Source organism: Carassius gibelio, chromosome B9 (assembly GCF_023724105.1).
Source record: "Carassius gibelio isolate Cgi1373 ecotype wild population from Czech Republic chromosome B9, carGib1.2-hapl.c, whole genome shotgun sequence".
In the NCBI taxonomy this organism is placed as follows: Eukaryota; Metazoa; Chordata; class Actinopteri; order Cypriniformes; family Cyprinidae; genus Carassius; species Carassius gibelio.
The window spans coordinates 6,877,832-6,890,905 of NC_068404.1; the positions used below are offsets into that span (position 1 = coordinate 6,877,832).

Sequence of the window (13,074 nt, forward strand, 5' to 3'; positions counted from 1 at the left end):
GGAAGTCTCTTCTGCTCACTACTCATTCTTCTGCGTTTTTGTTTTAAAACAGTGTTTTTCAAACCAAAACGGGGTCAGCAGCATTTTTTCGAACATTGAAATGTCGGAGAAGTGTAAATGATAGGCTTAACCGTAGCAAAAGTTATGTTTTAAAACGAAAACGCACTTGTGAAAACCGGGCCTAAGACTGTGTTAGCTTGATCAAATATACAGTAAAACAGCAATTTTGTGGTATTATTATTTAGCATTATTGTCGCGCTGTTCAATATTTTTGTGAAAGCTGTAATAAATTTTTTTAGGAATCTTTGATTAACACACATTTCAAAAGAACAGCATTTATTATTATATATAGTATATAATATATATAGTCACTTTTGATCAATGTAATGTGTCTTTGTTGAATAAAATTATTAATTTATATAGACAAAAATCGTATTGACCCCAAACTTTTGAAAAGTAATGTTTGCATATGTGGTTTGCGTAGTATCATATTTGATACATCAGGCTTTTATGGTTCATAATATATTATGATACAGTGAGAACATGGAGCTATTACTCAAAGAGGATATAGCACCTCAATTTATATTCAGAGGCCCAAACTGAGCCAAAATCTGGTGCAAATATCGTTATTTATATGGTCAAATTGAAGTACAAAATTCTGTTTATAATGTAAATCAATGAGAGTTTTATTACAGTGTAGAAGCCGACTGTATTAATATCAGTTGCCACTCTTTATCTTCCAGTTATATGCAGTAGCCCCTCACTGTAGAACCAAGATCCTGGTGCGTGGTTGGATCCACATCTAGGGGGTGGAGATTGTAGAATTTAGGGGTGGAGACAGGTAGGTTTAGGTATATGTCAGGTGGGAGGAGTTGGATCTGGATCCAACCATACCCTTGGATCTTGTGTTCTGCGGTGAGGATCTCGTTATATGTCTTAGTAAGTAAGATGGTATATATGTGTCAATGTGTGTAACCTTGCTAAACACTGGCTGTAAAACTTGGCATCATTTAAAAGAGTCTTGTATTTGTTTTTCACCAAAGGCGTTTGAAAACACGCTGAAGTCTTGGGAGGATAAACTGAAATACGACAAGCCTCCGCTGAGGCCGCACCTGTATCCTCAGCACTCTGTGGATCTGGCCACAGAGGAGGAGGCCACGCTCATCCAGATGTGCGCTCGAGCCGCAGAAGATCTCATCACCAGGATCTGCGAGGCTGCCGAAAACTACCAACTCCTCGAGCAGGAGCTGGCCCACGCCGTCAACGCCTCCTCGCACGCCATCAACAAAACACACCCCAAGTTCCCCGAGGTGAGCAGGGCCAGCACTTAAGGATCATCATTCATCCTCTATACTATTACAAAAACCTCCTTTGTCGCCGTATCACACAATTATAACCTGGGTTTGGTGTGAAAGAGGTCAAAGTTCTCTACTGATTTTTATTTTTTCCAAAGCACATGTAATCAATCTCAGAGCACAAGATGAAAATAATTTAGCATTGTCATTAAAAACCAGTGTCTCTCTCCTTCTCCAACTAATGTGTTCTGTCGTCCTCATAGTTCAAATACGAGTAAATTCTCACGTCTGATTCATCTGTTCTCCTCAGAGTCTGACGAGAAACACTGCCATTGAGGTGGCCAGCACCGTGAAGGCCCTGCACAACGAGACCGAGTTGCTGCTAGTAGGACGAGTGCCACTGGTGAGTTGATTTAATGCTTTTAACCTTTTCCAAGACATAAAAAAGAGATAGGTCCCCATAAGGAAGAATACCCATTTGAGATCTTTTTAACATCTCCGTTTTTTCTCTTAAACTGCAATGAGATGCAGAGCAAATGGAGTCTTACATCTGTTTTTTTACATCTATGTTGAAAGCATTTTAGGAGAAGCATCTAATACAAAGCTTATACTTGGATGGAGGGAATTTTCAGCAAATTTTCACTTTTGGGTACACTGCTCCTTTAAATGAAACACAATTAACTATAATAACAGTCTTTCAAGCAATACAATCTCCCTTCACCAGAATGACCATGCCAGTTGCGTATGGCTATAGTAGTCCACCAGATACAGTAACAAAGGAAAGAGGAAATGAGCTGAGGCTTTGACTCATTGACTCAGTCCGTGAGTTTATTTCTGTAGCAACTGGACCCTCCGCATGAGGAGCTGCTGTCCAGTGCCCTGCAGAGCGTTGAGCTTGAACTGGGAAAGCTGGCTGAGATCCCCTGGCTCTACCACATCTTACAGCCCAACGACGAGGAGGTGAGCACATCCTGAGGGAAGCAGAAAGAACAGCTCCCTTGAAGCTTGCTCCCTACTGGAGAGATTTCATTGATAGACATCATTTATTCACCCTCATGTCATTACAAACCTGGAGAACTTTCTTTTTTATGTAAAACACAAAACCACGTGTAGAGTGAAAGTCAGTGGGTCAAATGTGGTTCCAACTTGATGTTCTTTCAAATATCTTATGTTCCCTTGTTCTATTAAAAATTTCCACAATGTTGGCTAGCCTAATATGTATACATACACTAGTGTTCAAATATATGTGACTGAGTTATTATAGTAAACTATAACTATTACAAAATCAAACAAACATTTGTGTTAATAAAAAAAAAATAAAAAAAAAACTTAAACTTGTTTTATTTCAGCTAGTTGGCAAAGCAACTTTACATACTAGAATAAAAAAAACTAAAATAAAAAATTATTCAAAATATTATAGACCTACTTAAAAAAGGACTAAATTATAGACCTACTTAAAAAATAATTAAAAAAGTATATATATATATATATATATATATAGAGAGAGAGAGAGAGAGAGAGAGAGAGAGAGAGAGAGAGAGAAAGACCAAAAAAACCTAACCAAATTACTTAATCTTAAAAAAAAACAAAAAACATAATATAATCATAATAGCATAATAATTTAAAATATATATAAAAAAACGAAGTATATCTCAACTATGCTAAAATAACACTATTGGGTTCAGTCTGAACCCAATAGTATGGGTTCAGACTGATCCAAAGTGACAGTAAAGATATTTATAATATTGCAAAAATAAATTATATTTATAAATAAATGCTGTTTTGTTTGAACTTTCTGTTTATTAACCACCCCCCAACAAAAAATAATAATAAATAAATCTATTACAGTTTCAAAAAAAAAATTAAGCGTGATATTGATTTCTGAAGAATCATGTGGCAAAATTGCATTTTAAAATATATTCAAATAGAACCAAGTTATTTTAAACAGTAAAAATATTTCACAATATTACTGTTTTTACTGGATTTTTGGTCAAATCAATTCAACCCTTTTGTGCATAAGATCATTTTAATCTTTCTGATCCTAAACATTTCAACAATACTGTGCATGTATAATACACTAACAAATGTGAAGTGAGACTGACATGTCATCTTGTGTGAGACAGGATAACTCCCTCGAGTACGGAAAAAGAAACAGTCGGGGTGGCATGTTTCGCATAGTGCCAAAGTTCAAGAAAGAGAAAGCTCAGAAGAAGTCCAGCCCACAGTCAGGTAAGTGTGTGTGTGTGTGTGTGTGTGTCTACATATACAGCATCTGAATATCCTCACATGTGACAGACACTAAAATCATAATGCATCATATTTTGTTGCATCCATAGTCATGTAAAAGTGGATTAGGGTTACATCTTGCTTTTTAAATGGAAAAAATGCAAAGGCAGGACACTGAGACGCTGAAAAAAAAGAAGATTGTTCATGACTGCTGACAACATGGGGAACTGTTAAAGGAAGTGATGGCCCATGGAGGCAGTGACCTGATGATATAGAGCGCACAGCACACAGCATGTACATCCTCTTCTGAGAGGACTCTCTGTTCATGTCCAGTGGTCCTCAGTCCAACCCAACCATCCATGAGCACCCCTGCACTCCTCTGGTCATGTGTTGTCCTGTGAGTCAGAAACAGTCCATGTGTCTACACATGAACAGCAGGCACAAACCAAGGTGTACCACACAGAAGGGGAACAACATAAACCCAAACATGTCATACTGCACTTCATGTGCTACACGTTTAACGCCTAAAGGTGAAGTGTGTAGTTCCTGTCACTGGCAGCACAGAACAGAAATGTATAAAGTAATGATGCTTTTCCAAACAGGTGCCCAAAACACTCCTCCTTCCCAGATTCCCGCCAAATTGACAGTCCTGCCCCAAACTCATCCCATTTGTTGAAGCAGACATTGACTACTGAGCAACTCAAGCAAACAGAGCAATGTTTGGAAAGTGAATTCAACTTAGAAAGTCTGGTTTATACTGCAGCTCATCCTGGCCAGGACCGTTTAGACAGGAAGAGACTGATGCCCAAGATCATTTGGTTTATGATTAATTCATTTCAAAATGGCAAAAAACTCCAAAGCCTCCAAAAATTGTCCATTTTGTTTAAAAAAATAATAACAATCATAATAAAATATGCTTTACACATTATTATTACTAATATATATATATATATATATATATATATATATATATATATATATATATATATATATATATATATATATATATATATAATGGGCATTTACACATCAATGTCATCCTTAATAATGCTAATAACAGTCATAATAAAAAAGAACTTTTTTTTTTTTTTTTTTTCGTTTTTTCTCGATTTCATATTAGCAGGTGAAAAAACTCAATTTCAGTGTTAGCCTCCAAGAATTGGCAAATTATGTGTATTATTATTATTATCAATGTGCAATGTATATTTTATGCATTAATATCATCCCTAATAATGCTAATAATAATAACAGTAGTAAAAAAAATATATATACTTAATATAAGCAAGATAATTTTGTTTTTGTTTTTAGTGATTTTCTTGATTTATATTAGAAGGTGAAAAAATTATCAATCAATTCAATAATAATTCATATAATAATAAATAATAATGACAATAATACATATATATATTAGTGCAGATGATTTATTAGTGCAGATTTGTTTGACCTAACCTCGAGCGACAAATTCTTCCTGGAGTTGTCTGCACTTAAAAAACAACAACAACAACAACAACAAAGACCAAAGTTACGCACATGACCTTTAATTCTTGTTGAAACAGTGCAGATTCCTGAGGACAGTGCATACTTAGTACATACTGCTCTGGCAGTGATGATGGCACAGGGATCAAAGTAGGCTCTCCACCTGTTTACCAAATATCATTTTCAGGCGTGTTTATCCAGGGTGAATGCCATAACAGATTTGCATACGTCCACACTCTTCCACTGAACGTAGTTTGGCCCTGGCTCGGACGTGTACGTCTGCTGCAGGGATTTAACACGCCATCCTCAACAACAGAGTGTTTTCCGAGACTTTAGGAGCGTTAGATCGCACAGGCTTCAGCCTCCCATTCCCTCCTCCTCTTCCTCTCTCTCCTGTCTCTGTGTCTGCTCTTAATGGGATGATGGTGGACGTGCCACTGTGATAACCTGCATGCCAGAAACGCCTCCGGATGTGACCAAACCGAACCTGTTTAACCCTCTCTTTGCCAGCTGCTGCCGCCACTTCTCTCTGTGTCTTCTCTTTCCTGTTTGGTTTGATTTGATTTTGGTCCCCTTTTCCTTTTGTGGTTGTTTTTGACTTGTTCCTCCTCTCGGCCTGACCCTGTTTGCTTGTGTCCTGCGAGTGTACGGGGGTTGGACACTGAAGGGGGCTTCTCGCTCTGTACTTGTGTAGTTCAGAGGTGGGGCACTGAGGAGGTGGCCGTCTGGCTGGAGCAGCTCAGCTTGGGAGAATACAAAGAGACCTTCATCCGCCACGACATCCGCGGCTCCGAGCTCCTGCACCTGGAGAGGAGAGACCTCAAGGTATACACACAACCCCTTTCTGTGCCTCACCATGTCCCTCAGAACAACCGAAACGCTCTTTCTCTGTCCATCTCGCTCTTTGACTCTCTCTCTCTCTGTCCTCTTACCTGTCACCCTGTTTGCTATTTTGTGCTGCACTGCTCTGCTTGGCTTCCTCTGTGCAAGTGTCCTTCGGGTCTCCGAATACTTACACGACTAACCGCCTGACGCACGTAGGGTTATTTTAAGTCGGCTAGGTTCTGGAGATGCGGTTGTATGATGGGCAGCTGCACAACGACATGCTCATGAGTACAGTCACCATGTTTATGTGTGTGTGATTCAGGGAGCGCTTTGAGCAAATCAGGCCATGTTTACACCTGCTATGAACATGCCGAAATGATCTTGAGTTTCTTGAGTACTCAGCTACCGTTCAAAGGTTTGGGGTCTGTCAGATTTTTTTTTTTAAAGAAGTCTCTTGTGCTCACCAAGGCTGCATTCATTTGTTCAAAATACAGTAAAAAAAAATGTAATATCGTGAATACTGCTATTACAATTAAAAATAACTTTTATATCTGAACATATGTGACTCTGGATCACTGAACCAGTCAAAACTGTTGATTTATACATCATCTGAAAGCTGAATAAATAAGCTTTGCATTGATGTTATTTGGCCGAGATACAGCTATTTAAAAATCTGCAAAAAAGTGGAAATATTGAGAAAATCCTTAGCAATGTATATTACTAATCAAAAATTACATTTGGATATAAATTGAATTTTGACCCATACAATTTATTGTTGGCTATTGCATCAAATATACCCCAGCGACTTAAGGTTTTGTGCTCCAGGATCACATATTTTTACATTTAATTTATTCCTGTGATTACTTCATTACTCCAGTCTTAAGTGTCACATGATCCTTCAGAAATCATTCAAATATACTGATTTCTCAATGTTGAAAGCAGTTGTGCTACTTAATATTCTTTTGTGGAAACCGTGATACTTAAAATTTTTATAATTGTAATGCCTGTCCTGTCACTTTTTATCAATTTTATGCATCCTTGTTAAATAAAAGTTAAAAACGGCTTACTTACCCCAGACTTTTGTTCAACAGTGTAACTAACTATATCACAGTGTTACTGCATGTTATCAAGGCTGTATAAAGTAAAAACAAGTACAGAACATTTGGCAGATTTTTGCAAATTAAAAAAATCACAAAAATGCATAATGAGAATAGGAAATATCAACTTTCTAAGATAGGAGAAAACACTAGCAAAACCATTAGAGACATACTATATAATATAATATGTAATAAAATATATATAATATTTGTGATCAAATCCCAAAACAGACTCTATTCACATTTGTTTAGTATTGTTCATTTTTGTTCAGATCTTGTGAGACTGATGCAATTATACAGCATTTGATTGGTTATAGCTGTGTATAGTGGAGCAATGTTAAACTTTGAAACTGTCTAGGATTATCACTCGAATGGTCCAATATAATAAACAGTTGCACAGTGATAGATCACTATAAACATCCTCGCCAGAAATCCCGCTTTCATGTGCACTTGTTGAAGTAATAAATAGATTACAATACATTCAATAAAGGTGCTATAAATGCGCATGGATCAGACCTCCCACTGTTGAAGAATTACATTAGTACATTAGTGTTGTGTGTAGTGAATGTGTGTGAAGTGCTCTGGTCACACTTATTATCACAAGCACTAGTGAACCTTGGACTGTGCCGTTTTTACGCCTCTGTTATGTCCCCCCATTTCAAATGTCCCTGCCATTTATCTGGTCTAACCTCATTCTGTCTTTAGGGATGTCCTCAATCATAAATAGATCGGTGTGTTTCAGCTGTGAACCAATCGAGCTCAAATTCAATGGTATTGTGACTGGATCAGCTGCATTGTTTGAACCCGAGGTTAACCTGGGTTGTTGTGTTTCCTTAACTATTGATCAGCTGATATTGGTGTTGTAATGGCTGGTGCTGATAGAAATATCTAGAGAGCATAGTGGACGATGACCGATAAAATGGCAATATATAATTAAAATAATAGCAGATATAGTACACAAATGGCTTAAATGGAAACTTTTTTTAACATAATAAATCTGTAGTCTGTTTGTGTCTGCGTAAAGCCTCGTTTAGATTAGCCTGCCTGCCACTAGATGTCACTTTTTCTGTGGCTGGATCTCAGACCTACTACAGTTTGCTCAGAGAGACACCAGAGTCAGGGATTTCCATAGTTTGACTGATTATCTGTTTAAAATGATTGTGGAAAAGTATGATTGTACTTAAGTGTATGGTCAATACCGCAAAACATACATTCAAGACTCCTGTGTTGACATAGCATATATTTATAATACAAATTACATAAAAGAAAAAATAGTCTTACTTAGAGGGTTAATTGTAGTGTTTGCGTTTGCAGAAAAGTAGGGAACTTCAACACCCATAATGCACTGGAGTCAATACGACTGTGTGTGAGCAATAACAATCTATACTTTTCACAAAACGCTGTTAGAAGTTCACCGGATGATGCAGAATGAGGCATTTTACGTCATCCGTCTGACTTTTGCTATCAAATAAATGGAATATCTCAGTGCGAGTGTAACACGGAGAAAGAGCACACATTTAACATTGTAATACAAAGCTGGTTGAAAATCAGCTTTACCCTTTAAGAAATGTGAGTGTTTTTGTTTAAATGACAATTGTTAATTCATTACTGTTAAAATGGTAATAATGTCTAAGAGAAAATACAGCTTTTACTTTTTTTTTGTTCAATGCAATTGTATTGCATGGAACATTTAACACATTTTTAAGTACTATTTTAAAATATGTTTTGTTTTTTTTTAAATTACATTTGAACTTTATTTAAAGGTGTCTCTGTTACAGTGTAGTTACTGAGTAATATTAAATAAAACATGGATTTACTGTAGCTTTAGGGTTAGGTACTTTAGGATTGGTTCCTTGTAATTATGTATAATTTGCTGTTATTACCATAGTAAGTATTTGTAACGTATGTGTAGCAAAGACACTAAAATAAAATGCTTTGGTTACACCAAATCTTGGTTGGTTTATGATATCAATAGTGCAAGTAAAGTGTTTTATTCTGCAAAACAAAAATCCAAAAGAATCAAAGAGTAATTAAATGCAAAAAAAAAAAAAAAAAAAACGTTTTAAAAACCTGAACTCCTGAAGGTGTGAGCTCTGGAAACGCCTCGTTCTGAGTGCGCTTGTGTTTGTCTGCTTCCTCTAGGATCTGGGGATCTCGAAGGTGGGTCATATGAAGAGAATTCTCCAGGGAACTAAGGACTTGGCCAAGAGTTCGATGGTGGACCTGTGAGAGACGTCAACACACATTCCGTTCCTGAGCGAAAGAGGAGTTGAAGCGGGAGCTTGAGAAGCGTGGGAAGCGTTTTGGTGTCGTGGATCTCTGTAGGAATAGCTTGTAGAAAAGCTAGGGATGTTTGTTTTGGTGCCAAAAGGACAAGGATTGTGTCCGAGACTTTTAGCCCCATAGAAAAGCCATTCCTCATTTATCGCATCGACGGCACAATCAGGTATGCAATTCTCATCATGCACGTGACCTCTGGCCTCTTTAACAGATTACAAATCAAGTAGCAGAACAGGACTTCCAAACCGAGGAGAGGAGCCCACGGCCTCTGAGTAGCTCACTGGCTCTTTGCCTTGCGGTAGATGGCAACAATAGGAGGGCGATGCGGTGTGTCAGCAATATTCTGCACTGTTTACATTTTAAGAAGATGGGAAAAGTCTGCTGGTGTATCGCAATCAAACGGCAATCATCGAGTGCGGCGGCGCAGGCCAGAAAAGGTCAAAAGGGGTTTCCTTCACCAGTGAAATACTGATGCATGGTATGCTTGCTATATTTGGATAGCTGTTTTACTGCATGATCTGCGTCTTGTTTTTTATTGTACAAACTTGAACAAGTTTTATATGAATTTAGTATAATGCCATTTGTTACTACTGAAGCATCCCTTTGGTCAAAGTAGACTGCTGAATTATTTCTATTCCTCTGTCTGCATGGAAACCTCGTGTCAAAGCAGTGTCATGTGCCATATTTATCGTCAGATGAGCTTTATTGGTAAGAAATCTTTTAATCTTACAGTAGGACGTTAAGTAAGTCCCAAATAAGTACCAAAGCGAATGTCCCCTGGTTTTTAAAGCGAATTGTTCTTTAGAACATTTCAAAAGGTTAATTGAACCCAAATGTTTGAAATATTCACTGAAAATGGTCAAATCTGAAGTGGTTAGGAAAAACATGAACACGGCGACTCTTTGACGTTTAGAGCGTATTATTATACATTAGTTGAAATAGGACTTCTATTGTTTTTGAATAAGAAATTGCAGTTGACCTGCAACTTTACATAGTTGATATTTACTGAGTTCAGGAACCCAGTGCAAGTTTGATAGGATCATCTACATTTGGTTGGTGGCATTAACAGGGTATAAGATTGTTTGTTTGTTAATATATGCACTGTATATAAGTCTAAACTGTTAACTAAAGCCTTTGTATAACAGAACGCTTACATGATATTATCAGATGACACATTGATTTGTGTATAGAGCACCGTAACACCTTTGTGAATTATTCTGTTTGGTAATCGCCTTTACACGTTAAGTGCTGTTGTACTCAATGGAAGGTGCAATATTGTATTTCTTTTGATACATTTCTTCTCTACGAAGCTTTCTTATGTGAGGTTTTTCCATGGAAAACTAAAAAGATAAACTTCACACACTCCTCTTTTTTGGGTTTTGGATTAAGGTGGACTTGGGGTCAGACGAATCATGCCATGTTCTCTCCAAAATTCATAAATCTTCCATGAGCAAATTGTTGATCCTGTCTAAGCGTGCTTCCAGGATAAATTGCTTGACGGCTGGATGTTTCCTCATATCGACTATAAAACTGTTGTGCCTCTATTTTTTCCGCAAAATGGAAAATTTCGAGCTCGGAGCTACACGTAGTTCTACATAAGCCAACCCGACGAACAGTGCACATGGGACTCATAACAGTGGATTTTAGGTTTATATTCTATTATAACGTTCCTCTAGAGGGTGTTCAATAACATCAAAGTAGTACTTGATATATATACAGAGCGAAAGTGAGTAGTATCGGAAAAGATGTGGTCTTCCCAACCAAGAAATGCTATTCTACCCACAATTTACCTAAAGTGAGAATTCAAACAAATATGGAGGATGAGAACAGACCTGGAGGACGGGGTTCGGTCTGTTGGGTGGAACCGAACAGGATGGTTTTAAAAAGAAAAATACACATTTGAAGAGTTCATTGAGAGTTAAGCCATTATTATGAAACGATGGGATTAAAAATGAGACTGAATGTACGACAGCGTTCATTAATCAATAATAGATTATTATATTAGTGGTTCTCAACTGGTTTTGCTCCAGGAGCTGGATTTTGCGTTCAACATCTCATGGCGCCAAACAAGAAAACGTCCTTAAAAGTCATTAACATTATCATGAACTGTGAATGCGCAAACAGTAAAAGTGTGATTTACGCTTTTTATAGCTTGTGTGTTTGTTTTTTATAAATGTCAGTGATGGCTTTATGCTCTCGGCAGCCAATAATTCACCACACAAAACACATTGTGGTCTGCACAAACCATGTTTATTCTTGTTGTAAGTGAACCCGTATTTAATGTAGTTTGGCCTTGTCCATATTGGCATCTGTGCAATACATCTAGCTTCCACCGAATGAAAGACGAAATTAACACCGTCCAGTTTGATTGGGCACATAATGCTGGACGTACAAAATGAAAAATGATGTGTCTTTATAACTAGACACAGCTATACAGTTAATTGCATTCTAGCAGCTGAGAACCACTGGCGTCACAACAGTGCAGCCTGCATTTTTCAGAAATCCATATCATTTTTTTGTTGCGGTTTAATTGGCAACTTAATGTCTCTCACTTCCCGTCTTTTCTCGGTAGTGAGCACCTGCTGAGGTTTCAGCGTCTGCCTATAGGCATTTCAGGTTGGCTGTTTAATGGCAGGCCCATGTGAAAACCTCTGCAGATTGGAATGTGCGTCAAGTTTTACACATTCCCTTTCATTTGTGTATTCTTTTAGGAAATGTAAAGGCTTTTCAACTACCACTCGGTCCCTGTATAACACATACCTTTTTAAAATCCATTCACAGACTTTTTTCCAAAATCGGTGCATAAAATGTAATCTGGGTTTATTAAGAAAAATAATCTGATAAACATTTGATCCGACAATCAAATGGTGCATTTTTTAGCAACTGCTTCTGGTTCTATAATATCGAAACCTATTCTTCCACGCATTCTGAAAAACGACTGAATGTAGGCCTACTGATATGCTTTACAGATATGCATTTCTGAGTGACCGCATTACAAAAGGTAATTACCCCAACTAGCTAGACTCATGACCAAAGACACAAGATCTTTCCAGAATGCTATGAAGCTCCCCGAAGCCCAGTTTAATTGGCCTTACATGATCTCTGTGTGACAGCTGTAGCAGGTCGACCTTGTATATGGTGCCTCTGTGTAGTCCATTTGTTCACAACAGACTCAAATCCCACAAGTGCAGTCTTCCTCTCATGCCACACTAAATACATGTGCACATGATCACATGAACCTCAGTTCAATTCTCAAGCCACCACTGAGTGTTTTTCATTGGATTGTGAGTGTTCAGTGGGGTTCGGCTTATCTGTAATAGCGAACGCAAAGCTGTAAACTGCCTGGTTTTTCAATAACGTATTCATTTGGGGAATTTGTAGAGCAAGGTAACATATCTTTGACATGATTTATATCCAGTTAAGAGAAGTGCGATGTGAGTTTCATTTGTTTACATTGTGTTTACAATGGCACGGTTTCATTTTTAAGACTACATATATAGGTATATTTACAATACTTGCATATTTATTAAGGTTAAACAACTGATGTGTATGTGTTTTCACTATTGGGATATAATGTTACGGTAGTCACTTGTATTGATATCTGGATGATTTTGGTAAGTAGTAGCCTAGGTAATTTTTATGACTACTAAGTGACTGTTTTCTGTGCCTTTTTATCGTAGATGCATGGTTAACTATTTATTACAATATGGAGGTCACTGAGATGTGTATTTTTGTATCCTGATTAAATAAGTGTTTCGATTTTGCTGTACATTTTGAGGTGGTAAAATGCTGCCAGTTGATATCTTCCTTCAATAAAACTGAATGCATACACAGTACACTCGGTGTCCTGGATGTTTGACTTCTTAATTAGATTT

General features: G+C 37.4%; 1 protein-coding gene across 5 annotated transcripts in view; it reads left to right on the forward strand.

The window, feature by feature from the left end:
* Positions 1-13,035, forward strand: part of LOC127965131 (diacylglycerol kinase eta) — a 73,578-nt gene extending 60,543 nt beyond the window's left edge. For 4 of the 5 annotated variants that reach the window (XM_052565723.1, XM_052565726.1, XM_052565722.1 and 1 more), the window contains 6 exons: positions 1,044-1,310; positions 1,606-1,698; positions 2,136-2,255; positions 3,419-3,524; positions 5,692-5,822; positions 9,062-13,035. In XM_052565723.1, coding sequence (XP_052421683.1) covers positions 1,044-1,310; positions 1,606-1,698; positions 2,136-2,255; positions 3,419-3,524; positions 5,692-5,822; positions 9,062-9,148 — 804 coding nt within the window. In that variant the 3' untranslated portion in view covers positions 9,149-13,035. The remainder of the gene's footprint in view (positions 1-1,043; positions 1,311-1,605; positions 1,699-2,135; positions 2,256-3,418; positions 3,525-5,691; positions 5,823-9,061) is intronic. The other variant, XM_052565724.1, reaches the window with a different exon arrangement.
* The last annotated feature ends 39 nt before the right edge of the window (positions 13,036-13,074 follow it).